General features: G+C 49.8%; 1 protein-coding gene across 1 annotated transcript; it reads left to right on the top strand.

Annotated features, from left to right (window-relative positions):
• SNRNP200 (small nuclear ribonucleoprotein U5 subunit 200) lies at positions 1 to 26,886 on the top strand. Its single transcript, XM_082851917.1, has 45 exons — positions 1 to 128; positions 649 to 812; positions 2,258 to 2,429; positions 3,404 to 3,596; positions 4,659 to 4,714; positions 5,906 to 6,004; positions 6,410 to 6,562; positions 6,668 to 6,767; positions 6,931 to 7,067; positions 7,655 to 7,738; positions 7,830 to 8,003; positions 8,292 to 8,429; positions 8,659 to 8,814; positions 9,380 to 9,550; positions 11,025 to 11,218; positions 11,437 to 11,560; positions 12,557 to 12,706; positions 12,943 to 13,053; positions 13,614 to 13,745; positions 13,915 to 14,103; positions 14,462 to 14,659; positions 15,063 to 15,215; positions 15,328 to 15,408; positions 15,751 to 15,834; positions 16,486 to 16,592; positions 16,899 to 17,017; positions 17,315 to 17,469; positions 17,584 to 17,773; positions 17,939 to 18,112; positions 19,083 to 19,243; positions 19,554 to 19,781; positions 20,119 to 20,310; positions 20,401 to 20,579; positions 20,772 to 20,923; positions 21,779 to 21,887; positions 22,437 to 22,545; positions 23,057 to 23,246; positions 23,344 to 23,508; positions 23,742 to 23,863; positions 24,140 to 24,283; positions 24,371 to 24,547; positions 24,835 to 24,995; positions 25,078 to 25,159; positions 26,272 to 26,364; positions 26,462 to 26,886. The coding sequence occupies exons 1-45, from the start codon at positions 84 to 86 to the stop codon at positions 26,603 to 26,605; spliced, it is 6,411 nt and encodes a 2,136-aa protein (XP_082708043.1). The 5' UTR covers positions 1 to 83; the 3' UTR covers positions 26,606 to 26,886.
• Positions 26,887 to 27,741: the final 855 nt, after the last annotated feature.

Genomic DNA, 27,741 nt, shown 5'->3' with positions numbered 1-27,741 from the left:
GCGCGGCGGTAGAGGAGATCGGCGGCGCTCTGTAGCGTGTGGTGGGGGGAGCGGAGCTCTGAGACCCCTGAGCATCCGCCGCCATGGCGGATGTGACCGCTCGTAGCCTGCAGTACGAGTACAAGGCGGTGCGTGTGGGCTCGGCGGAGGGCTCTGGGCTGAGGAGGCCGGTGGGGAGCGGGAGGCTGAGGAAGGGAGTTTCACTCTGAAGGCCTACGGGAGAACCGCGAAATCAGAGGGGCAATCAGGTTCAGGCGAAGGAGGGGGTACACGACGATATGAATAACCCCACTGGTGACTGGGGCGAGCGGGATGGGCTAAGAGCTCTGCTAGGAGTGTTTATTCCCTGTCCCCTCGGCGCTGTTCCCGACCCCTTTCGTATGTCATCTCCAACGTGCCCGACAGTGTTCCCTGGGCGGAGTTATGAGCAGTGTTAGGAGCAAGGATTGTTCTAACGATTTGATTGCCCTTCGCTCATGCGCAATTATATGATGCGCTTCTTAAGGAAAACATCTTTTTATTCCGACTAGTGATTTTTGTCACTTCTTTGCCCCAGTTCTTACTTCCTTTGTTATCAGCTGGTATCCCTTTGGTACCGGCATTGGTCCTGCTCCTGTCAGAGTTTCGATAACACTGTGATCTTTTCAGAACTCGAATCTTGTCCTCCAAGCTGACCGCTCTCTCATTGACCGGACCCGCCGGGATGAACCCACAGGAGAGGTTCTGTCCCTGGTTGGGAAGCTCGAGGGCACCCGGATGGGAGATAAGGCTCAACGGACGAAACCACAGATGCAAGAGGAAAGAAGAGCCAAGTGAGTAGCAGGGGGAGAATGATTTTTCTTCAGACCCTAAGTCCATTTTCTCTTGGCATTTGAGCAGTGTTCTTTTTGCCGAATTGCTTGGTGCAAGTGAGATGTCAGTGACATTAAAACAATTCAGTAAAGATAAAAGCAGAATCATAAGAATCGAAAGGTTCTTTGGCCTAAACAAGTGTATCTGAAGTGGAAAACAACTTTTAGATCTTTTTTCAGCATGTGTTTCTCATCCATAGAGAGATCTTAATTTTCTTCATGGTATTTTGAAGATTCTTGGTAAACTCTTTTTTTTGTTTTTATCTATTTTACATATAGTAGTTTGTATCTGTTAACCCCTCTTTTTTTTTTGGCTGCGTTGGGTCTTCGTTGCTGCGCACGGGGGCTACTCTTTGTTGCGGTGCGCGGGCTTCTCATTGCGGTGGCTTCTCTTGTTGCGGAGCGCGGGCTCTAAGCGTGCGGGCTCAGTAGTTGTGGCTCACAGGCTCTAGAGCGCAAGCTCCGTAGTTGTGGCACGTGGGCTCAGTAGTTGTGGCTCGCAGGAGAGCGCAGGCTCAGTAGTTGTGGCACACGGGCTTAGCTACTCTGCAGCATGTGGGATCTTCCTGGACCAGGGCTCGAACCCGTGTCCCCTGCATTGGCAGGCGGATTCTTAACCACTGTGCCACCCGGGAAGTCCCGTTAAACTCTTGTCTCAGTAACTCTTCTCACTCTTCTCTTTTATTACTAACTTACCACCCCTACTTCTTTTGTCTGCTGTTGCCCACTTCCAGTTTTGTTGTTATAAACTACCATTCAAGCACGAAAGGCAGGTGTTTTGTTTTGCTTTTTTGTTACTTTTGCGGGGTGATATATTTCCAAACTTAAAAAAAATCATTGAACTTTATCTCACTGTTATCTTTTGACCCTGATCGTCTGTGTCTTCCTCTTCTCTCATGATGAAGTCTCAGAAATTCGTAGGCCCGGTTTTGATTAAAGCAGTTGTATTTGAAATGAGTAACGTATCATTGGTCCTCCACTTTGCGGAGTGTGACTTCTTTTCCAGGAATTGATGGCAGTAGATTCCTCTGGAGCTTCGGTTTTCTGGCTAGAAAAAGAAAATATGTCTGAGGGATAAAAAGCTAGTCAAAATCCAATCATACATTGTCATACAAAGTAGAAAGCGTTGTCTCTTTTAAATGAACGTGGAGGATGTCTCATTGTAACATTTAGTGCATCTAGTGAGAGAATGACAGAGTATTCCCTTTCTGTTACTGTGTTCCCATAAAGAAATACTCGTGCAAGTGACTAAGGCCAAATGGGAATCACTTGCTGAGGTACAGATTTGTGGTTTTATATTACCTGTGTGTCATGGAGCTGAGGGGAGGAGGGTGGGGTGGGCTTCTTTTAGTCTTGCCTTTGAGAGGGAAGGTTCTGCCCGTTCAACATCATACTCTGTCCATTAGGCGAAGAAAGCGTGATGAGGACCGGCATGACATCAACAAGATGAAGGGTTATACTCTGCTCTCGGAGGGCATTGATGAGATGGTGGGCATCATCTACAAGCCCAAAACTAAAGAGACCCGGGAGACCTACGAAGTGCTGCTCAGCTTCATCCAGGCTGCACTTGGGGACCAGGTGAGGCAGCCAGAGGGTGAAGCCATGTTTTTGGAGAGGGAGGAAGTCACACCTGGGAGGCACCAGAGGAACCTTGTCTGTGTATTTTCCTGTGTGGGCCATACCGATACGCAGAAGTGGCTCATACTTATAGAGCACTTACTTTATATGGGATAGCATTTTACATGTCTTCTCTCTTTCAGTTCTCATGTTAGCTCTATGACTAGGTGCTATTAATACTTACTTTCCATTCTACGGAAGAGAGGTGTGAGGAAAAGAACACTTAAGTAATCTTCCCAAGTCACAGAGTAGTGTTTGGCAGACCCAGGATGTAAGCCCGGGTAGTTTATATCCAGAATCTGTGCTCTTAGCATTATACATGTAATTAGATTAAGGAGCTCTGTGAGTCTCTGAGAGACGCTGGTGAGGTGGCTGCTAGAGGAGGTGAGGATAAAGAATCACCACAGGTTTGGCAGGCTAGGGCAGGACTGCAGAGCGCCTCTCCCGTCGGGAGAGATGTGGCACACTGCTGTGGAAGCCGTGTCTGTCTTCCTAAGACCACTTACCTGATTTTTTGAAACAGATGAGTCTTCCTTCAATTGTGTGACCTTTCGTGGCAGTTTTTTTTTTTTTCTTTTCCTTGCGGTACGCGGGCCTCTCACCGCTGCGGCCTCTCCTGCTGCGGAGCACAGGCCCTGGACACGCTGGCCCAGCGGCCATGGCTCAGGGGCCCAGCCGCTCCGCGGCATGTGGGACCCTCCCAGACCGGGGCACGAACCCGCGTCCCCTGCATCGGCAGGCGGACTCTCAACCACTGCGCCACCAGGGAAGCCCGATGTGGCATTTTTAAATTAACATTAGTGAAAATGGTGGGAACCTGGTATGTAGGTTTTAAAGAGATACAGCTCTTCACATCCTATTGTCACGTAAAGCTGGTCAGTGATGTTCTATGTCTTTGTCTCGTTGTTCTAAATTTTTCTTTTTTTTTTTGCCAGCCACGTGATATCCTTTGTGGGGCAGCTGATGAAGTTCTAGCTGTTTTAAAGAATGAAAAGCTTCGGGACAAGGAAAGGAGAAAGGAGATTGATCTGCTGCTGGGTCAGACAGATGATACAAGATACCATGTATTAGTGAACCTGGGTAAAAAGATCACAGACTATGGTGGAGACAAGGAAATCCAGAACATGGGTAAGTGAGCTGTTTGTGTCCTGACCATATGAACTGGGTGCTCGTTGACCCCTAATGTGATCTTCTAGCCTCAGCCATTAAAGTATCTGAAAGATGCTTTAAAAGGTTTCCAGGGCTTCCCTGGTGGCTCAGTGGTTGAGAGTCCGCCTGCCGATGCAGGGGACACAGGTTCGTGCCCCGGTCCGGGAAGATCCCACATGCTGCAGAGCAGCTGGGCCCGTGAGCCATGGCCGCTGAGCCTGCGTTTCCAGAGCCTGTGCTCTGCAACGGGAGAGGCCACAACAGTGAGAGACCCGTGTACCGCAAAAAAAAAAAAAAAAAAAAGATTTCCATAACCTATTTGGTGTTTTTGGAGGGGTTATGATTGATGGATGCCAGAATCCCTTGATTCCGGGAGCCATTTCTTATTCTGAGACCCTTTTATTGTATAGAACATGGGAGAAAACTTGGAGAGGGCCTGGGTGGAGGGTGGACAGGCAGAGCAGGGCCGTTTCTACGGCCGGCAGATTGGAGCAGGCCTTGCTGGTGGCAGCACAGAAGGCGCTCTTTTTTTTTTTTTTTGTAAATTTATTTTATTTATTTTTGGCTGCATTGGATGATCGTTGCTGTGTGTGGGCTTTCTCTGGTTGCATCGAGCGGGGGCTACTCTTCATTGCGGTGTGCGTGTTTCTCATTGCAATGGCTTCTCTTGTTGCGGAGCACGGGCTCTAGGCGCGTGGGCTTCGTTAGTTGTGGCACGTGGGCTCAGTAGTTGTGGCTCGTGAGCTCCAGAGATCAGGCTCAGTAGCTATGGCGCATGGGCTTAGTTGCTCTGTTGCATGTGGGATCTTCCTGGACCAGGGATCAAACCCATGTCCCCTGCATCGGCAGGCGGATTCTTAACCACTGCGCCACCAGGGAAGCCCCAGGCTCTCTTATGTTGATCATTTGTCTGTTAGTCCTTAGACCTTAGGTCTGTCCTGAGGAGAGGCAAGTCAGGCAGTTAGGGAGGAAATTAACTCCCTAGTGCCTCATTTTACTAACTGTTCCGTGTCCTCTTTTTCTAATCCCTCACCGTTTCAGATGACAACATTGATGAGACGTATGGTGTGAATGTACAGTTTGAGTCTGATGAGGAGGTAAGTGATAAGCAAACAGTCCCAGTCTCGTCTTTTTTTTTTTTTTCAGTTGTTAAGGTGAGGGGACCACTTCTGATGTAAAGAAGTGCCCTAACTTAAGCCAGATAAGTTTTATGTGTTGTATTGGTGTCAAACTTGGGCATAAATATTATTTCGCTGAAAAATTGTTATGGTTATTTTTTGGCTTTATAAAGCAAATTTGAACTTATAAATGTAAATTAATACAATAATTGAACATAAACCAAGTGGGTCAGGAAAAAGAAAGAAAAAAAGGTAAGTATAGCGTATACTTCATTTCGGGAATGTGTTGTCCCGTTTTACTGCATTTTAACCATACTGTGATAATTTTCCTCTTTCCAGTACTGTGTCCCACTGCCAATTTCAAAAAAAAATGCACATTTGCCGCAGAGCATGGGCATATTTTGTACGTGGTTGTTTCAGTAACAGTTACAGCAGCCACTGAGGTTTACCATCTAATTAGAATTTCTTGAATGTAACTAATAGGAACAAGTGGGGCACTTGAAAAAATGTGCAGAGCTGCATTCGAGTTCTTATTGGGTGTGTTTGGCTTCCTGAAAGGTAAAACGCCAGCTTTGGGATATCATAAACTAGGACAGGAAGAAGGGGTAGCAAAGGAGAGTCAGGAGAGAGCACCAAAACTGGGAGCCTAGAGGGCTGAATTTTGGTCCTGTATCGGACAGGTCGTTTTGCTTCAGTGTCTCCACCTTTCAAACGATATGATTGAAGTAGGTGACTGCTGAGCCCCTTTCTCCAGTAGAGTTAGTAGGATTTCTTTATTTTAAGTAGCAACAAACTAAAAGAATGCTTTGCTCATAGCATTCGTTCATTGAACAAATGCTTATTATTAAGGGCCTGCTTTTAACATGACCCTGTGCTTAGTACATATTACACCTGTAGGCAAGTATGTGCGTAAGGACAGTAGTGAGCAAGCGAAGTGTGGCCTCTACATTTCTGGTCACTGTGTGCTTTCCCAAGTGTGCTTCTGTATTGGTCCTTCTGGTAAATGTACTCTGGAATGAGGCTGACCCTGGTTCCAGTAAGTTGTTGGTTCCACCGCAGAAGCCTTTGCTCTAACCGTGGAGCTTATTTTAAGTGACTTGAGGGAGAGGTTCTGTGGTGATGCCAGGATCAGCTCCAGGTCACGAGTTGGAGTTGGGACTGTTTCCACAGGAAGGTGATGAAGATGTGTACGGGGAGGTTCGAGAAGAGGCATCGGATGACGACATGGAAGGGGACGAGGCAGTGGTGCGCTGCACCCTCTCGGCTAATGTGAGTACAGCTTGCTCTTGCCCGCCCCTGCAGGGCAGGTTATTTCTGGGTGTAGCACTTCTTTCCCATACCTAGGTCCTGTCATGTATTATTTATTAAGCTACCTTTTCATAGGGTGAGCTGTGATAAACATTTCGTGTCTTGATTTTTCTTAAGGTTTCAGTCAGTCACCCTCTTTCTCAAAGGCATGTGTTGATGAAGTCTTGGTGGGTTTGGTGTGCTCATGAACTCAGTATAGCAGAGTCGTCATCCCCCCACCCCCCCGCCACCCCCTGCCCCCACCGGAAAGTCCTCAGAAGAGGGTAGGCTGTGGGTGGGTGGCCTGCAGAGCTTTGTTGCTGGATGATAAGAAAGCACGTGGGGCAGATGGAGACACAGTGAGCTCAGTGCCCGGTTACTTTGTAGCTTGTGGCCTCAGGGGAACTGATGAGTTCCAAGAAGAAGGATTTGCACCCTCGGGATATTGATGCCTTTTGGCTCCAGCGGCAGCTCAGTCGCTTCTATGATGATGCCATTGTGTCGCAGAAGAAGGCAGATGAAGTCTTGGAGATTTTGAAGGTACAGCCAGGATAATGTTTTTGTGTTCCGTGTGTCTTAGCAGATGGGACAGTGTAGGAAGCAGATGGCTGTGTCCTTAATCGTGGTGTTATCTTCTCCCTGCAGACGGCCAGTGATGACCGGGAATGTGAGAACCAGCTGGTTCTGCTCCTTGGTTTCAACACTTTTGATTTTATTAAGGTGTTGCGGCAGCACAGGATGATGAGTGAGTATGTATGGAGAACGCTTTTGTGTCGTAGGTAGGTGTGTGGTAGAGGTTGTGTTGCTTTCATAGCCTTACCACTTGTTTCATGTATTTTTCTTTCTACCCCAGGGTTGAAGGTTGATTTTGTATCTCACCTTCCCTTTCTTCCTTTTGCTGTTGACAGTTTTATACTGTACCTTGCTGGCCAGTGCACAGAGTGAAGCTGAAAAGGAAAGGATCATGGGAAAGATGGAAGCTGACCCAGAGCTGTCCAAGTTCCTCTACCAGCTCCACGAAACGGAGAAGGAAGATCTGATCCGGGTAAGGGCTGGGTTGGTTTGTCTGTCTGACTCCTGAGCTAGAGTGTTTGCTTTGGAAAAGAGACACTAGTTAGAAGATTGCAGCAAAAAGCTAAATTCCTGTTAAAGCAGGAAGTTGAAGAAGTGAATTATTTCTCCAGATTCTTTGAGTTTGGTCATTGGTACAGTGTGGAATCAACACCTTCACGCTGGTGTGGTCGAGAGACTGCTGACGAGCTGCTGTCGTCACCAGCACCTGGGCCCTTTGCTGCTTGTTCACACAATAAGTCATGGTGTCTGCTGGTAGTACAGGAATACAATGCATGTTTGCTGAACACAGAACCCTCACTCTGTCCCTTAAGGATAGCCCTTGATGCTGCATTGTTGAACGTCGACTTTTGAAATCCCAGGACTATGTATTGTCCCTTGAAAGTGGTTTGATTTCATCATTCTGGTGGTGCTCAACTGTCTGAACGTAAAGGGCCACCTTTCTGTTTCAGGACTTACTAGTCAGCACCTGTGAGTCAAGCTCAGCCAAGGGACTGGAAAGGACAAGAAGCTGGGATGGTGATGAATCGTTGCTATTCTTTCTGTCTTTCTGCATCACAGGAGGAGAGGTCCCGGAGAGAGCGAGTGCGTCAGTCCCGGATGGACACAGATCTGGAAACCATGGATCTGGACCAGGGTGGAGAGGTAGGTACCAAGGCCATTTCCAAGGCTGTGAGGGATGGAAACTCCTTTGCTCAGCTTGCTCACTTTATATTCTTGTTTTTCATACTCGCAGGCGCTGGCTCCGCGACAGGTTCTGGACTTGGAGGACCTAGTTTTTACCCAGGGGAGCCACTTCATGGCCAACAAACGCTGTCAGCTTCCTGACGGATCCTTCCGTCGCCAGCGCAAGGGCTATGAAGAGGTGCATGTGCCTGCTCTGAAGCCCAAGCCCTTCGGCTCTGAAGAAGTGAGTGAATTGCTTTTCTAAGTTTTCTGCTCACTTCGCCTCCCTTCCAGTTTGGATTTCCACCCATTGACCACAGTGTGGCCTTGTCTCACAGATAGTTTATTCCAGAAGTGGAAGCTGCTGCAGAGTTTTCCCGTTTTGATTTTGAGCCCTGGGGACAATACTGATCTCTCTGGTCTGGCCTTTAGTGGAGCGTTATGCAGGGAGGTTGCCGGGAAGTGCAATCTCGCAAAACCACAGTCTGCTCAAGGGTGCTGCTAATGTGATGTGCGTGGCATTTTTTTCTAGCAACTTCTTCCAGTGGAGAAACTGCCCAAGTATGCCCAGGCTGGATTTGAGGGCTTCAAAACACTGAATCGGATCCAGAGTAAGCTCTACCGTGCTGCTCTGGAGACGGATGAGAATCTGCTGCTCTGCGCTCCTACCGTAAGCACTGCCCTGCCTGCTTTTTTCTCGTGGAACGCGGTGTATATTTTAGGTGGCAGTATTGTTCATCTCCATCCTTACCCCCTAATTCTTTATTCTTTGGTGGAGGAGATGTTAAATGGTAGGGTAAAATCCGCAGGACATGCTCTGTTTTGGTGATAAGCCCTTAGAAATTGGGGTAGTGAGCATAACGAGGTACACAGGCCTTCTTGTCCTTGACCTCCCATAGGGTGCTGGTAAGACCAACGTGGCCCTGATGTCTATGCTCCGAGAGATAGGGAAGCACATTAACATGGATGGCACTATCAACGTGGATGACTTCAAGATCATCTACATCGCCCCCATGCGGTCTTTGGTGCAGGAGATGGTGGGCAGTTTTGGAAAGGTAAGGGGATAGAACCTTTCTCCAGAAGATACTGGGGGACAGGCCTGGTGCTTCTCTGCTTCTTACCTTAGGGCATTTCTGGAATGCCTTGTGTGGTGTTTTTTTCTCCTTCGAAGGTGGAACTTGACCCAAGTACAGAGTGTTTGTGAAAGGAGAAAGTCCTGGATCTCTTTTGGGCTTTTACAAGGGTTTACCATCTTTTTAATCTTCTCCTTAGCAATTTTCTGCAGTTGGTATCATTTGCATTGTTGGAGTATTTATGAAACACTTACATGGGTGGTTGATAATAGATCTAGTGTTATTCCAGGTCTTTTGTCTGCAAGCTTCCATTTCCCCCTATTGTGTGCAGAGCTCCCAGGGAGCATTTTTCTGCTTCCTTACCCTGCGTGTAAACTTGGATTTGTTTTATAAATAAATGTTCATATGCTCAACCTCATACACTTGATATTTCCCTGAAGGGTTGATACCTACCTCCAGTACCCCACACTCAGACTTCACAGACAGAGAGTGTGGAGTCCAGGCCCCCTCCAAGCATTTTTGCCTGATGTGCCTTTCCTACACCCAGCGCCTGGCCACGTACGGCATCACTGTTGCAGAACTGACTGGAGACCACCAGCTGTGCAAGGAGGAGATCAGCGCCACTCAGATCATCGTCTGCACCCCTGAGAAGTGGGACATCATTACCCGCAAGGGTGGGGAGCGGACCTACACCCAGCTCGTGCGACTCATCATCCTGGTGAGCAGGGGGTCCTTGTGGGAACACAGAGCCCAGGCCTGGTTGAGGAGGGGTTGCTGGGTTTTAATGCTAAACTTTTCTTCAGTGCCTTTCCTCCAGTTACTGGCCTTCGTAATGGCAGCTATTGTCCGCATTGCTCTTACTGCTAAATGAGAATCTGCACCGAATTGAAACACTTCCCAGTAGGTGCATGCTCTTTGCCATATCATTTATACTTTTTTTATGTCAAATATTTTGAAATAAATGTAAACAGACAATTGAAAAAACTATTGATACTTATGTCCTCCCAGAACATTAAAGGGCTTTATAAAGAATCCATTCTCAGAGAGAATGAGTAAGGAGTCAGGATATTGTGTCCTGTATACACAGAAGCCCCCAGGGAGGAATGACAGTCTGAGTGCGGTTTCTTTTGGTTGTCTGGGGAAGCAGAAAGGAGACCTTGCATGTTGATTTGCAGCATTCTAGAGCAGGGTTGGCAATCTGTGGCTACTGATTTTTGTTTTATTGGAACACAGCCATACCCATTTGCGTATTGTTCACAGTTACTTTTGTGCTGCAGTGACAGAATTGGGTATTTGTAACAGAGACTGTATGGCCCACAAGCCTAAAATACTGACTCTCTGGCCTTCAAGAAAAAATTTGCTAGCCCCTGCTTAGAGTCTGCTACTCAAAGTCTTGTTAGAAATTCAGAGTCCTGGGACTTCCCTGGTGGCACAGTGGGTAAGACTCCGTGCTCCCAATGCAGTGGGTCTGGGTTTGATCCTTGGTCAGGGAACTAGATCCCACATACATGCCTCAACCAAGAGTCCGCATGCTGCAACTAAGAAGTCAGCATGCTGCAACTAAAGATTCCCACGTGCTGCAAGAAAGATCCTGCGTGCCACAACTAAGACCCAGCACAGCCAAAATAAATATTTTTTTTAAAAAAGAAAGAAATGCAGAGTCCCTGTCCCCACTCCCACTTGCTGAAATACAATCTGCATTTTAATAAGATCCCCTCCTGCCTTGTATGCCTGCTGCAATTTGAGAAGCACAGCCTTAGGCTATGTGGATCCTTCATTTGATGACTCAGAGTCTTCATTTGATACAGTTCGTTCTTGGTAAAGATAACTGCCCAGAGGTAAAACCTTATTTGATATAAATACGGTCTGATCAGAAGCTTTATTTTTAGTAAAGGAATTTTCCTTTGAGTGGAGTTATGAATTCATTTACCCGAAGTATCAGATTTTCTTACCGTAAAGCATTGTTTCACTGAACTGTAGCAAAGCAGCCCGTGGTTGGAGCATGTTATTTCCTGGGGTATTTCATGGTGAATATCATCTCATCCTTTGGGTTTCCCTGGCCTTGGGATCCCTTTTCTTGTCTTCTTTATTTGGCATATTAGGTGTATACCTACAAAATGGGAATACTCTTCAGGAAAGGCGGCCACGTTTCTCTAGTCCTACAGGTAATTTGCTGCCCTCCCATTCCTTAGGATGAGATCCATCTTCTCCACGATGACAGAGGTCCTGTCTTAGAAGCGTTGGTGGCCAGGACCATCCGGAACATTGAGATGACCCAAGAGGATGTCCGACTCATTGGTCTTAGTGCCACCCTCCCCAACTATGAAGATGTGGCCACCTTTCTGCGTGTGGACCCTGCCAAGGGCCTATTCTACTTCGACAACAGGTATAAGAAAAGACTGGGAGAAGTTTAACCAGGGTGACCTTCCTGCTGTCCATCTTTTCCAAGGAGCTCTATTAGATTGGGTTTTAGAATGGCCTTTGGGTTTTGATGTGATACGAATCCAAAAAGAGGAATATTGCTCCCTGGCAGCGAAAAGGACTGTTTATTTCCTCAGTACTTTTGTCTCAGAAGCCTAATTTGTCTAACTGTTGAACTTCTAGCTTCCGCCCAGTGCCTCTAGAACAGACTTACGTGGGCATTACGGAGAAAAAAGCTATCAAGCGTTTCCAGATCATGAACGAAATTGTCTATGAGAAAATCATGGAACATGCTGGAAAAAATCAGGTCTGTCATGGTTTCTCATTATTCTTGAACTCTGTTCTTTTGAATTTTTGACTTACTGATAGCCAAGCAAGACTGACTAAGATAAAGAGAGAAGACACAAAACAAATCACCAGTACCAGAAACGAAATGGGTTATTACTACAGAATCTGTTACATTTGAAAGGATAGTAAAGGAATACTGTGAACAACTTTACACATGGATTTGACAGCCTAAAGGAGATGGGCCTATTTCTCAAAAACAACCAACTACCAAAACAGCCTTGATGAAATAGATAATCTGAATTGTCCTGTAACCATTAAAGAAATTGAATTTGTAATTTAAAAACTCAAAAAGGAAATCACCAGGCACAAATAATTAATTTGTCTATCTACATTATCAAGGGTTCTTCCATAAAAGATTTGGGTGACTTATACTAAAAACATAGCAAAAATAAAGATAAAAATTAAAAACTAGTGAAAGGGCATTTTACTAGTAAGTATGATCTAATTTTTTTATGGAACATTGAATATTTTGCCTGATTAAAAAAACATAAGAATTTACATGAAGACACAAATCTTTTCTTGGCACTAAATACTTGGAGGACTTTATTTCCTACAAAATAGTGCCTGTCTCATACTGAGACTTACTTCCTAAATCCATTTATAAAGGCCAGTGCCTGTTATTTTATATAACATTTTAGCAGCTGAGAATCTCATCAGGTACCTGAACACAAATTAATTGAGATTCCTGAATGTGCATTCATATTATATTTAAACTTGCTGTTAAAAGATGGGGTGCTAAGAGTTAATTTAGTTTCCCAGTTACAGGACCCTCATCACTGTGCTTGGTAGGTTCGTTCGCTTAGGGTCTTGCGGGCACTGTTAGACTTCTGAGCCAGACCTCAGTTTCTTGCCTGATCGTGGTGCAGCCTCTGCTTCTGCTGCTGGTTCCTCAGGGGCGTGGGGGTGACTGTCAGAGTGTGTCTCTTGACTGTGGAAAACTGTGGCTTCTACTCAGGTGCTGGTGTTTGTCCACTCCCGGAAGGAGACTGGGAAGACGGCCAGGGCCATCCGGGACATGTGCCTGGAGAAGGACACGCTGGGTCTGTTTCTGAGAGAGGGCTCAGCCTCCACAGAAGTCCTTCGGACAGAAGCCGAGCAGTGCAAGGTGAGGCGAGACAGGCCCAGCTCTCTCATTCCTACCTGGTAACTGGCTCAATCCGAGTTGTCCCAGTGGTCCTCCAGGAGTGTGAGGTGGTGCTCTTTCACACAGGGTGAGGTTTGATTGGCTGTGGATATGTGGATAGGTGAGGGGCAGAGTCTCAGCTGAAGAGATTTGCTTTGTCTCTGGGGGAGTTCCTTCAGGAAGGCTCACCTCATCACCTGTTCTCTTCTGTTTCCCAGAACCTGGAGCTGAAGGATCTCCTGCCCTATGGCTTTGCTATTCATCACGCGGGCATGACCAGAGTTGACCGGACACTCGTAGAGGATCTTTTTGCTGATAAACACATTCAGGTGAGGGTGGGCAAAGCACAGACGGAGAAGACAGGAAACATCGGAGGTTGTGGCGTATATTTGTGCCTGGTACTTCGTTGTTTCAGGCTCAGGTAAACCAGGTCGGAGAGTTGGGTAGGTACAGTCAGTGTAGTGTCATACCACCTCTCCCATCTCTTCACATCCTGCATGCGGGAAGATGAGTGAGTTCAGGAAAGCACCTGAGAAGCCCAGCAGAGCAAGCATGTTGGTGACTCCACATATTGTCAGACATAGGTCAGGACCTTGTTCATTCCCTGTCTCAGGAGAGCCCATACTTTAACTTGTTTAGTAACCTTAAGTTGATTCATATAGGTCTGCATATCTGTCTCTTAAGTGTCTCTAGAACCTTGAAATGTTGATTCTCGAAGAGATGAGGAACCCAAGGACTCCTTTCCTCTTTATTCTGGTGTTACATTGGCAAGTATGGGACCCACCTTGGTGCTGCTAGAAGCTCTGAGGCCAGTTGCCTGGAGAAGTTGAGGATGGTAATCCATGGTGGTAACGTCCGTTTTCCTTATTACCTTGCCTTGCCTCTGTAGGTTTTAGTTTCCACGGCAACCCTGGCTTGGGGTGTGAATCTCCCCGCGCATACCGTCATCATCAAAGGCACTCAGGTGTACAGTCCAGAGAAGGGGCGCTGGACAGAACTGGGGGCACTGGACATCCTGCAGGTATGGAGCTTTTGAGTTTATTCTCAGTGGGGAAAAGCATGCTGTGTTTTATACACAGGAGGTCCAAAAGATGGCAGATGGAAGGCGAGGTTCCATAATGTAGAAGCCTGGAATCAAACCCAGGAGCTCTGTGGCCATAGCCGTCTTGGTTGCTGTCTCTGACCTATAGATGCTGGGACGAGCAGGAAGACCTCAGTATGACACCAAGGGCGAAGGCATACTCATCACTTCTCATGGGGAGCTGCAGTACTACCTGTCCCTCCTCAATCAGCAGCTTCCTATTGAGAGCCAGATGGTATCAAAGCTGCCTGACATGCTCAACGCGGAAATCGTGCTGGGGAACGTCCAGAACGCAAAGGTAGGGGAGGGCTCTGTCCTTGGCGCCTCTTATCTTCTCCAGAGAGGCCAGGGTACCAGGAGTGAGGTGGTCTCGGTCATTGTGCTGTGGGCCTCAGCACCGGGGTCCTCCAGCCCTGGGCCCCACGTCTCTCAGTGTAAGCAGGCTCTCAGGCTTCTTGGGTCTCTGGCTGACAATTTCCCTTGTTGCCAAAATCTTAGAAAGGACTCTGTTTTCTTAATAATGAAATATTATAAACGTTCACAAGACAGTATAATACGTATCGTCATAGTTGGGAATTAACATCGAAGTGCTCTGTGGGAGCTTTTCACTTGGACATCAGCTCTGCATGCTAAGGCCCATGATCTGTTTCTTATAGGATGCAGTGAACTGGCTGGGCTACGCCTACCTGTATATCCGAATGCTCCGATCCCCAACCCTCTATGGCATCTCTCATGATGACCTCAAGGGAGATCCCCTGCTGGACCAGCGCCGACTGGATCTGGTTCATACTGCTGCCTTGATGCTGGATAAGAACAATCTGGTCAAGTATGACAAGAAGACGGGCAACTTCCAGGTGAGTGGGCTGAGGGACGGAGGTCCCTGCAGAAGTTGTAGCCCCAGGAGACAATTTTTCAGATCACTGTCTTGATTCAAGTACTGCCTAATTGCCCACTGCTTGGAACAGCAGAAAAACAAGTGGCATTGGACTGTGCCCTTTGAACCTAGGAACTTCTAAAATGGTGTAAAACCTGACGGTGCTTCCTTTCCATATCTTGAGCTGTGGCAGCTGATCTAGTTCTCTTGTCTGTGTGGGCATCAAGTCACACTATAGGTCAGTTTATTGGGCCATCCTTCTTCCTGTGCTTGGGCCAGGCACTTGTATTGCTGTGTGTTCACCCAGTGGGCACCTCTTGTCCACAGTGAGAGGTTGCCGCTTGTTAATGATCAGCTTTGGATTGAGTCTTCCTTCTTTGTAGGTGACGGAACTCGGTCGTATAGCCAGCCACTACTACATCACCAATGATACGGTACAGACCTACAACCAGCTGCTAAAGCCCACCCTGAGTGAGATTGAGCTTTTCAGAGTCTTCTCCTTGTCCTCAGAGTTCAAGAACATCACTGTGAGAGAAGTGAGTCCACTCAGCGTGTTGGAACTGGAAGTTGGTACCCACTGCCACGTCACTGGTTGGTTCTCTCCTTGGCCTCCTGGCTTTTTCTTGACCTGTTTCCTTCTTGTGGCAGGAGGAGAAGCTGGAGCTGCAGAAGTTGCTGGAGAGGGTGCCCATCCCTGTAAAGGAGAGCATTGAGGAACCCAGTGCGAAGGTGAGCCCAGCTCCTCTCTGCTTGGGGTAAGGGTCAGGTGGTTTTCCTGATCTTCTAAAAGATGAACCTTAGAAAAGAATTTAAAAAATAAAAAGATAAAATAAATAAAAATAAAAGATGACCCTTGAGTTTGGGTTTGTTCTTGGTAATCTCAGTTCTCCGAGTTTCTGCATCCTTCTCACATGTTCTTTTTTACATGGAGTAACAATTATTTAATGTCTGCAAATCAAGAGCTCTAGAAGGTCTTACCTGGCATGGATGCCCAGAGCAGAAATATATTCACTTTTTCGGATGGTTCAATCAGTGATCGGCCTCCTTCTGGCTGATTTTCCTTTTTTCCAGATCAATGTGCTTCTCCAAGCTTTCATCTCGCAACTGAAATTGGAGGGCTTTGCGTTGATGGCCGACATGGTATATGTTACCCAGGTGAGGGCAGGGTTGTGCCACCCCTGATAAGTTCCCATCCCGTGTTCTGTGTGTGTCTGGTAAAAAGTAGGCCTGACACTAGTGAGGGAGAAGGAATGCTGAGTTGTGCCCCAGGTGGCTTGTTGGCTGGTGCGCGTGTCGTACGGCCGCTCTGTTTTACTGATCTTGAGCACGTGGGAAGGTGAGGCCTTTACAGAGATGCTGGGGAAGCTCCACGTGGAGATCGCAAGACACGGTGTCTGCTTCCCTGTGGAGAGGGACTTCCCATTACGGCTGCTGGGCTCCTAAATACACCCAGAAATGGCAAAAGACTTTAATAACTACTCTTTGTCTTTTTCTCAGGGCAAGTCACTAACACCCTTACTCTTGCTAGGACTCTAAATGCTAAATGAGTCAAAAGCCTTAAGACCAGGCAGTGAGTGGAAGGTTACAATGCTGGGCGCGGAGCTCTAGCTGCACTTCTCTGACTGTCCTGCGTCAGCCAGCGTCTGCTGGGGGTGGGGGTGGGTCATGACAGAGGGACTTGGGTTTTGAGTTGATGTAGCTGGTCGTATCAGAGCTTGAGGTAATTAAACCCTGTGTCGGGTGGCTGCATTATTAGGTCTGGGGACAGTGTGGACTTGACAGGGGGAATGCTTCATCTTTCCCCAGTCGGCTGGCCGGTTGATGCGTGCCATCTTTGAAATTGTCCTGAACCGAGGCTGGGCGCAGCTTACTGACAAGACCCTGAACCTCTGCAAGATGATTGACAAACGCATGTAAGGCCCAGTGAGCTGGAAGCTGGTCACAGGGTGGGGGTCCCCGGGCCGAGGGCGTGGTGGGAAAGCCTTAGAGCGCATCAGATCTCGCCCTGATGTGTGAAATATGCAGCTGGGTGAAAGTTGAGAAGGGGGCAGGCCCTTTGGGGTGCAGCTGAGGAGTCGGGGAGGGTGGCATAGTTGGAGATGTCCGTCTTCAGCATTCGTGTTCTGTGGGTCACAGCTCATCCGTTGGAAGCCGTGAGGAGGGCAGTTGATTCCAGGCCCCGCACAAGGGACTGATAGCTCTGTTTCCTTCCTGGACAGGTGGCAGTCCATGTGTCCTCTGCGCCAGTTCCGGAAACTCCCTGAGGAAGTAGTGAAGAAGATCGAGAAGAAAAACTTCCCTTTTGAGCGTCTGTATGACCTGAATCACAATGAGATAGGTGCGTGGGAAGCCATCCTGCTCATCCGCACAGCTCAGATGTCTCCCTAAGCCTGCCTGCTTTCCAGTTCCTAGGCCTCGTGCCCTGACATCCTGGGCTCACTTGTCTTGTCCCACTAGCAGTAGGCTTGCTCTTGGTCTCGGGGCTTTGAATCTTCTGGGCCCACTGAGAGTGGAGGGAAGAACCTGCCCTTCTGGAGTGGAATCCGCCCGTTCCCCTTGGTGGCCCTCAGGGCTGCGTTTGCAGGTACCTCAGGCAGGCTGGGCTGCAGCCCCGTGCTCTCTTGTGTCCTCGTAGGGGAGCTTATCCGCATGCCCAAGATGGGGAAGACCATCCACAAATACGTCCACCTGTTCCCCAAGCTGGAGTTGTCGGTGCATCTGCAGCCTATCACGCGCTCCACGCTGAAGGTGGAGCTGACCATCACACCCGACTTCCAGTGGGATGAAAAGGTCAGGCTGTGTGAGGCGCAGGGGCCTGGTTTCAGAGGGATCTTGAGGAGAACGGGATTGGAGGGCTGAGTTACCGCCAGCTCATGCTCCTGTCACTTGTGCCCCTGTGGGCAGGTCCATGGTTCCTCAGAGGCGTTCTGGATTCTGGTGGAGGATGTGGACAGCGAGGTGATCCTGCACCACGAGTACTTCCTACTCAAGGCCAAGTATGCGCAGGACGAGCACCTCATTACGTTCTTCGTGCCCGTCTTTGAACCGCTGCCCCCTCAGTACTTCATCCGTGTGGTGTCTGACCGCTGGCTCTGTGAGTGCGTCTCCTTCGCAGGGTCCCCTGGGCCAGGTCCTCCCGGGGCAGTTAGATGAGTGTCTTGCCCCTTGTACTGGGCCAGACTTGGTTGGGGAGAGTGCTGTGTATGCTGCCTTGGGGTTCCCAGTGTGCTGACTGCCCTTCCCGTTTCTTTTCTGGCAGCTTGTGAGACCCAACTGCCTGTCTCTTTCCGGCACCTGATCCTACCAGAGAAGTACCCACCCCCAACTGAGCTTCTGGACCTGCAGCCCTTGCCCGTGTCTGCCCTGAGAAACAGTGCCTTTGAGAGCCTTTACCAAGATAAATTTCCTTTCTTCAACCCCATCCAGACCCAGGGTAGGTGTTTCCATTTCCAGGCGGGCGGTTCCTTTGGAGGCCTTTTAAGGTCCCCTGGAGACAGGTAGGTTCTGCGGGAGGAGGGGGAGGAGGGCCCTCAGGTGCTTGGCAGGAGTGGGAGCTCATCAGTGCCAACTGTTGGAGCAGCCAGGACGTTTTCCGTTCTCAGAAGCCCTTGGTTACTATTAGATTTGCTTTGCTTCTTTGCACGTCTCCCTGAGGAGGGTTGGTAGAGCAGGTCTTACTATCACGGTGCACTGTCATTTCTCAGGCTCAGGAGGCTCCAGTATTGAACCAGAGTGTGCAGCGTTGACCGAGGCCTCCTCTGCCTTCATTGCTGTAAACGACAGCTGTGTTCGCAGAGCACGCCCCATGTTCTAAGTACTCTGGGCTGGGTGCACCCCAAGTGTTTTCTCTTTCATTCCTTCCACAATCCTGTTTGAGATACCAGCAAACAGGGATTTACCATTTGAGATACTACCATCAGTGTCCTGTTCTACAGATGAGGAAACCGAGGCAGGGAGAGGCACCCCAATTGAACCAGCTAATAAATAGTAGAACTTGATTTTAACCCAGTCTGGATGCCAGGGCTTACGTATTAGGCTTTTTACCTTCTCTGTGTACTTGACTCTTTCCAGGAAACACAGGAGAGGGTTGGAGGGGCAGAGGAGGGGAGCCAGTTCCCCTTGGTTCGGCATCCTGTCCCTGAGAAGCAAGGAGGGAGCCCTGACCTCCTTTGCTTCTGTTGTCCTCCCGCAAATCTCCAGGGGCCCTGAACTCTTGATCTTGGTCCCTTCTCCTCCTCTTGTGTGGGAAGGAGCGGATGAAGGGGAGAGATGTCGCAGGCCCGACTGCAGCTGGGGGCCGTGTGCCATCACCTCTCATGGTTGCCATTCTGGGCTGACTGGCTGAGTTTCCTGCGCGTCCGAGTCTCTCTCAGTGTTCACGCTGCCTCTCTGTCGCTTCTCAGTGTTTAACACCGTGTACAACAGCGATGACAACGTGTTTGTGGGCGCCCCCACGGGCAGCGGGAAGACCATCTGTGCAGAGTTCGCCATCCTGCGGATGCTGCTGCAGAACTCGGAGGGGCGCTGTGTCTACATCACCCCCATGGAGGCTCTGGCGGAGCAGGTGTGTCACGTGTGAATTTTCCCAGAACCCGTTTTCATCTCTGAGTCCACATCAAGGTTTTCTGAGCCCTGAAATTTGCAGAGCCAACTGGGGCAAGACTGTTTGCCTGCTGGTGGCCATTTCCGCAGTCGTATACTAAAGGGAAGCTCTCCAGTCACTTATAGGTTGGTGTGTGATTACGAAGTATTTAGCTTGAGATCTCCAGGGTGACAGGCCTCTGTGTTTGGCTTCCCACGTTTTTCTCATAATTCATGAACTGAAGCCTGACGTGGCCTGATGTTTTTCTGCCCTCCCGCTGCCCGCCTGCCAGGTGTACATGGACTGGTACGAGAAGTTCCAGGATAGGCTCAACAAGAAGGTGGTGCTCCTGACGGGGGAGACCAGCACGGACCTGAAGCTTCTGGGCAAAGGCAACATCATCATCAGCACCCCCGAGAAGTGGGACATCCTTTCCCGGCGGTGGAAGCAGCGCAAGAATGTCCAGAACATCAACCTCTTCGTGGTGGATGAGGTCCACCTTATCGGGGGCGAGAATGGGGTATGGCTTGACCTTGCAGCATAGAAGCGGGGCTGGGACCAGCAGAGTAGCCTTGGCCTTGGGCCTTAGGTGAGGGCCAGAGACTAGGGCTTCTCCCAAGAGGATTCTGCCCATCACCTTATTCTGAAAGGATGATCTGAGACTTTTCTGTAGTTTTCTTGGAGAGTACCATTGCTTAGTGGAGATTGGCTGTGGAGGAGGTGGACCCAAAGACGGGAGAGCCCCTAATCACAAGGAAGAGTTAGGAGATCATCTCGAGGTTGTTGGGCTCCACATGAAGGTAGCTCAGGGCTGAGGATGGAGCGCCGGGCCTGCAGTGACTCCCGCCCCTTTTCAGCCCGTGCTGGAGGTGATCTGCTCCCGGATGCGCTACATCTCCTCCCAGATCGAGAGGCCCATTCGCATTGTGGCCCTCAGCTCCTCGCTCTCGAACGCAAAGGACGTGGCCCACTGGCTGGGGTGCAGCGCCACCTCCACCTTCAACTTCCACCCGAACGTGCGCCCCGTGCCCTTGGAGCTGCACATCCAGGTGGGACCCGCTCTTCCCGTTCCCACGTGGCCTCATGACGTCCTGGGCTCCCTGGGTTTGTAACCTCCTTTCTTCCTCCTCGGTTTCCAGGGCTTCAACATTAGCCACACGCAGACTCGCCTGCTGTCCATGGCCAAGCCTGTGTACCACGCCATCACCAAGCACTCGCCCAAGAAGCCCGTCATTGTCTTCGTTCCATCTCGCAAGCAGACGCGCCTCACCGCCATCGACATCCTCACCACGTGTGCGGCTGACATCCAGCGGCAGAGGTGGGCGGGGCCTGGCTCCTGGGGGCCCGTGGGGAGGTGAGGGTTGGCTCAAGTGAGACCGGCCTCCTGCCGGGTGTTCTGTTCACAAGGGTGGGGTGGCCCCCGCCTGGCTCGGGGCTGGGCGACGCACAGCTGGAAGGGTCTCTGCGGGGTGCAAGCGCTCTGGGCTGAGTCAGTGCTCATGCCGCCCAGGTTCCTGCACTGCACGGAGAAGGACCTGATCCCCTACCTGGAGAAGCTGAGTGACAGCACGCTCAAGGAGACGCTGCTAAACGGGGTGGGCTACCTGCACGAGGGGCTCAGCCCCATGGAGCGGCGCCTGGTGGAGCAGCTCTTCAGCTCAGGTAGAGAGCAAGCCTTGAGGCGCAGAGTGAGACTAGATCCAGAGGTGTCACGGGGGCGTGTGTTGAGCTTCTGGGCGTGGGTGATATTTCTTTACAGCACATTGGTCATTTTCAAAATATTGATACTTACCAGATTATTTTGTCTGTTATCTCATTTGATTTCAGTACTCTAGTGGTGAAGGTGGGACAGATATTACCCCTACTTTCTAGATGAGAAAGCAGGCAGGCACATAAGGTTGTGCTCTTTCAGAACCTGGTTTTTCAGACCAGGACATTTGGCCACTAGACCTGGTTTTCTATGGATTCCAGGCTCAGCAAAGTGTTTGGGCCTCTGTTTCCCTTGGGTGGCTGTGTGCCTCTGTCCCTTGTCGACGTCAGGCATTTCACGCAGAGTATTATTTTGACAGTGCTTAGTGGAGCTGCAGTGGAGATGCTCCTGCCAGAATCATTACTGTCACCCTTTGACCCCTGAATCTGTCTGGTTTGTGGCACCTTCAGAGCTCGATTTTGCTACCATGTACTGAGCCAGCCCGTGGCTGAGTCAGCCTTAGCACTTTCCAGCCAGCAAGGCCCATCTGTCAGGCAGGAGTGTGAGCCTAGCTTTCCCTGGGCTTGGGATTCTGTTCCAGGATTACCTCGTTTCCTCCAGGGTAGCCCCCCCAGCAGAGCGACAGTGACATAGAGCCACCTCCTGTAGTACCGAGTTAGCCCCTTAGTCATTAAACCTTGTCCCTGGTAAGCTTTGCTCTGAGTTCTGAAATGTAGCACAAGATAAGCCACTACCTGCCCAGGAGGCAGCAGGTCCTGCCTCAGCCAGGGAGCCCTGTGCTTAGTCTCCTCCCTTCTGCTGCTCAGGGGCTATCCAGGTGGTGGTGGCTTCTCGGAGTCTCTGCTGGGGCATGAATGTGGCCGCCCACCTGGTGATTATCATGGATACCCAGTACTACAACGGCAAGATCCACGCGTGAGTACAGCCGTGCACTTGCTCTGTGTCAACGGGACCTTCCTTCCTAAGATGAACGTAATACCTGCAAATCCAGAAGTTCACTATTGTGAAGAAAAGGTGTTAGGGAAATAAACAGCTAGCCGGGATTCCACCCCAGCCAGGGTTTTATTTATATGGACTTATTTTTAATGTCTGAATCTGCTTCTAGATTTGGATTTGAGTTGGGTGACTTCATTACTCATGAACTATATAGCTGTAAAGTTTGGAAGCCTGCCTTACATATTAGATCCTTTAATGGGGAGTTATTTGGCTGTTGGCATCAGATGGGTTAATAGCTTTGGTTCAAGGACACTGAGCAACAAAGTAATGACTCTTAACACTTGAAAACTAAAGTGATGTATAGATGATACGTGAAACTAGTGCCTGAGCGTGGGAGCTCGTAAACAGAGTTTTGCTGTGATTGGCCCACGTCTCCCCGTGTTTGCACTTTATTCTTTGACATTTAGGGAGTCAGCCTCCTGAGTGTCTGTTGCTGTGGCTTTGCCTCCTCTCCCCTCCTGTCTCTAGGTACGTGGATTACCCCATCTACGACGTGCTGCAGATGGTGGGACACGCCAACCGCCCTTTGCAGGATGACGAGGGGCGCTGCGTCATCATGTGCCAGGGCTCCAAAAAGGTCAGCCTGGTCCTCTTGCACTGTCTTTTGATCCTGGGCCTCAGAACAGATTCTTTAGTTTCTCTTTCGATAGATGTGTTTACTTATTTTTTTACATTCTGTCTGTCAACTTCTGCCTCTTTTATCTTCCATGTTGCTTTTGTAACAAGCCTCTTGGCTGTGTAGAATTTTGTAGCCTTTGGTTTTTGCTACTGCTGTTGACTCTGTGTGTTGACGTCTTCTCGCTCTGGCTGGTTCCATCTTCCCTCATGCTCTGCTCAGCATGTGGGACTTGGGGTACCCCCTGTCTCTGCTGTAGAAATAACCAGTGATGCCAGTGGGAACAGGCATGCACACCCAACTCTCCAGGTCCAGACCCAGCTCACCTTGTCTGTGCAACTGGTTTCTTCCATTTTGATTAGCTGTGTCTGTCTGTCACATAGGGGCCGCATTTTCCCTTGGCTTTTTTTTCCCCTTGATTTATCTCTGTGACCATATTGTCATTGACTTTCTGTTATCTTCTTTCCCATAGGATTTCTTCAAAAAGTTCTTATATGAGCCTTTGCCAGTAGAGTCTCACCTGGACCACTGTATGCATGACCACTTCAATGCTGAGATTGTCACCAAGACCATTGAGAACAAGCAGGACGCCGTGGACTACCTCACCTGGACCTTTCTGTACCGCCGTATGACACAGAACCCCAATTATTACAACCTGCAGGGTCAGTGGCTTTGGAGCATAACCTTATCCTTTTGCGGTTTTCACAGCCCTTGCTCGCCATCTCCCTGTGACTCCCTACTTAGCTCTCACCTTCACAGGCATCTCCCATCGTCACCTGTCTGACCACTTGTCGGAGCTCGTGGAACAAACCCTGAGTGACCTGGAGCAGTCCAAGTGCATCAGCATTGAGGACGAGATGGACGTGGCGCCTCTGAACCTGGGCATGATCGCTGCCTACTATTACATCAACTACACCACCATTGGTGAGGGCCAGCAGGGGCTGGGTCTGTGCAGAGCCTGAGCTAGAGGGATATCAGGCAGGGTCTGCAGCCCATGGTGGATGAGAGATGATGATGCTTCCAGTGCCCCATCCGGTGTTTGTCGGAGGCACGCATCGCAGGGTGGAGCTGGGGTAGCCCAGGAGTTAACTCTCTCCTCTCTGCTCCTTTTCTGCCTGCTTTGACTGCTCTCAAATCTCCTTCCCTACCTCTCTCAGAGCTCTTCAGCATGTCCCTGAATGCCAAGACCAAGGTGCGAGGGCTTATTGAGATCATCTCCAATGCGGCCGAGTATGAGAACATTCCCATCCGGCACCATGAAGACAACCTCCTGCGGCAGGTGAGGGCACCTCAGCTTCAGGAGAACTTCCTCGGAGCTGAAACTTGGCCCGCGTGCCCAGAGCACGCGATGCCCCGTCACCACAGGAAGACACCGACCCCTCCTGCCCCGACCTCCCTCACGCACCTCCACACGTCTCAGCCCCACCACCCCCCCAGGCACCCAGCCACCCCTCTGAGTTTTGAAGGGTTGTGAGCCTGGGATAGGTGCTGCCTGAGAATAGGTCTCAGGTAGGGTCACCTCTTCATCATCGGCTCTTTTTCTTCCACTTTCCAGTTGGCCCAGAAGGTCCCCCACAAGTTGAATAACCCTAAGTTCAATGACCCGCACGTCAAGACCAACCTGCTTCTGCAGGCTCACCTGTCCCGCATGCAGCTGAGTGCTGAGCTGCAGTCGGATACAGAGGAGATCCTTAGCAAGGTATCGAGGGGGGCGGGGGGAAGCCCGTGTGGCCTGTGAAGCAGCAGTTCCAACCCTGCCTGCTCTTGCTCTCCTGTCCCTGTTCAGGCCATCCGGCTCATCCAGGCCTGTGTGGATGTCCTCTCTAGCAACGGGTGGCTCAGCCCAGCTCTGGCAGCCATGGAGCTGGCCCAGATGGTCACCCAAGCTATGTGGTCCAAGGACTCATACCTGAAACAGCTGCCACACTTCACCTCAGAGCACATCAAACGTTGCACAGACAAGGTGAGCCGGGCCTGGACCCGGAGTGTCGGGTGGCCGAGGCTGGGAGCCGAGCGTCTTGCACTGGGGGCGGTTGTGGAGGGGAGCCTTCTCATTCTGGCCTCTCTGGAGGTGTTAGCCGTGGAGCTGCTAGAGAGCCTGACGGTTGTGGGCCATGTTCTTTCTGAAGCCGTGTCTTCTTTAGATGATCTGATGGCTTAGGAAGTAAAAGTAGCCGCTCTTTGGAGCCACTTTCCTCTGCTGCTAGTGTGCATTCTCTCTTCTTCCCTGACTTCTGACACCCACTGCAGGGGGTGGAGAGTGTTTTTGACATCATGGAGATGGAGGATGAAGAGCGCAACGCATTGCTTCAGCTGTCCGACAGCCAGATCGCAGACGTGGCCCGCTTCTGTAACCGCTACCCCAACATCGAGCTGTCCTACGAGGTGGTGGACAAGGACAGCATCCGCAGGTGAGCCAGAGAGGGCCAGGTGCCCCGCCCCGGGTCCTTGCTGGGCACAGCTGTGACGTGCAACCTGCGTTTCTCCCCACAGTGGCGGGCCGGTTGTGGTGCTGGTGCAGCTGGAGCGAGAGGAGGAAGTCACAGGCCCCGTGATTGCGCCTCTCTTCCCACAGGTGCGTCCTGGGCGTGGCTTCCCAGGGGTCCACTTGAGGCCCTACTGACTGGCTAGAGGCTGGGCTATAAGGGTGCATAGTCACTGAGGGAGGAAATTTAGAGTAATAATGAAGCCACAAGCCTGAGGATTAATCTTGGGGCCATGGGTGTTTTCTGTGGGAGTTTTTGGTGGTGTTTTGCTTTAAGGCAATTTAGGTGACTGGTCGTTATTGAACGCCCCAGTCACGCAGTTGTTGACGTCCGCGGCTGTGAAGAAGCATTTATCTTTAACTCTAAATGGCTCCAGGGGGACTTCCCTGGCGGTCCAGTGGTTAAGACTCTCTGCTACCAATGCAGGGGGCGGGCACGGGTTTGATCCTGGGTTGGGGAACTAAGATCCCACGTGTCACTTGGCCAAAAAAAAAAAAAGAAGGTCTCCAGGACAGTTGGGCTTTTCTAGTTGGTGTTTCTTCGCTCTCGTTTCTCACAGCTACTTACTCTGCTTCCAGTGCTTGGTTCTTTACCACCAAAAAGGAAATCTGATCCCTTATATGGGAGAATAATTGAAGGCTGAAAGGAGAAACCAGATACACTGTAATGTTTTAAGTTTACGAACTATTCGTTTAATAGGCTCTGAGGAAAGAGTGCTTTAAAGTGGAATGCTTGGGTTTTCTGACAGTGGAGTGGCCAGCAGAGGGGGATTCTTGGTAGATGCAAGGCCTACTTTGGATCCTCTCTGCTGGCAGGCTCACCTCCATGTTAACGTGTTTTTCTCCTCTGGCATATATGCCTTTTATTTAAAAGGGTCTCTGAGGAACTCAAAGCTGCGAGGCCCCAAAGACTAGATGTCTAATAGTGGAATCTTGGATTTAGTGTCAGGTACTAAATGGGAGAAGGTACTTTGGGACAAGGAAATGAGGCAGGACCAACAAATGAGTTCATCTGCCTACTTAAAGATTCATGTGAGACACCTCAGGCAGTTCAAAATCTTAGGTATATCCAATTGTAGTTTGGGAAGAAGTTTTAGAAAGCTTTCTTTCTGGTTTCTGGTTTCTTACTTTTGTAACTTTTCTCTTGGTGTCATGATCATCAAATTTTATGTGCTGACTTTGTTGGCTTTTGGTCACTACAGAAACGTGAAGAGGGCTGGTGGGTGGTGATCGGAGATGCCAAGTCGAATAGCCTCATTTCCATCAAGAGGCTGACCCTGCAGCAGAAGGCCAAGGTGAGTGTGTCCGTGGCCCTCGTGTGCTGTGAGATGGGGCAGGGTGAGAACTCTTCCTGTGTCTGAGCTGGCCCTGAGTTATGCCTGCTCTCTCCAGGTGAAGCTCGACTTTGTGGCCCCGGCCACTGGCGCCCACAACTACACTCTGTACTTCATGAGCGACGCTTACATGGGATGTGACCAGGAGTACAAATTCAGCGTGGATGTGAAAGAAGCTGAGACAGACAGTGACTCAGACTGAGTCCAGAGGCCTTTGCTCTTGCACAGAGAGAAGAGTTGAACCTGAGTTTGGTACGTGTACGCTGTCATGGGACCTCAGTCTTGGAGGCCCGGTCTGTCTGTGTGAGGTCTGGCCAGCCAGTGCCGCCGTGGTCCCAGCCCACCCTACTACTTTCCCCTCCGGCTCCCTTGCCATCCAAACTTCGGATCTAGTGTCTGCAGGTGTCAAGCATAAACTGTGTACACCATTTTTAGGCATGTTCTTTGCAGTTCCTTTTGAGTAACACATTCTAATAAAATGATTTGGAGAAACCATTTGTCTTTGCAGTGATTACAGATTAAAAGTTTCCTTTCTCGGATTTCCCTGGTGGTACATTGGCTCAGAATCCGCCTGCTGGTGCAGGGGACATGGGTTCAAGCCCTGGTCCGGGAAGATACCACATGCCGCAGAGCAACTAAGCCCATGCGCCACAACTACTGAGCCTGCGCTCTAGAGCCTGCAAGCCACAACTACTGAGCCTGCGCTCTACAGCTCACGAGCCACAACTACTGAAGCCCATGCACCTAGAGCCTGTGCTCCGCAAGTAGAGAAGCCACCGCGATGAGAAGCCCGCGCGCCACAACAGAGAGTAGCTCCCAGTCGCCGCAACTAGAGAAAGCCCGCGCACAGCAACGAAGACCCAATGCAGCCAAAAAAAAAAAAGTTTCATTTCTCCAACCTAAGGATTATTTTTTTCAGCCAGTGAACTTGCTCACAGTGAGCACTTCTAGAGGACGAGGCTGCTCTTCAGTTGGGCTGCCACCTGCACCATTTCAGTCAGCGCAGAGGGAACAGTGTTGGTAGCTTCTGTTCGGTCAGGCTTGTGCCCTTGGTTCCTTCCTCTGTATCTGCCCTACTGCAGGAACTAACTCTGAACTTTGCTGGAGAGATCAACAGGTTAGAACTTTCTCAAGACCAGCAGTGTCCCCTCCCATAATGAGGCAGCACCAACTGGGTGCTTAAACCGATTTTAAGATCCAGATCTACAAATGTTTTTCTCAAATTCTTGCCTTCTGGTTTTTTTAGGAATAAGTGTGCATAAAATTAGAAAATGATTCTGAAGGGTAATTTCCCTAGGTTAGCAGTTTTCAAATTTAGTCTTAGGACCCCTTTATACT

The sequence above is a fragment of the Leucopleurus acutus genome (genome assembly GCF_964270905.1).
Source record: "Leucopleurus acutus genome assembly, chromosome: 12".
Taxonomy (NCBI): Eukaryota; Metazoa; Chordata; class Mammalia; order Artiodactyla; family Delphinidae; genus Leucopleurus; species Leucopleurus acutus.
The sequence above is the reverse complement of the archived record's forward strand: the minus strand, read 5'-3'. Positions and strand labels throughout refer to the sequence as shown.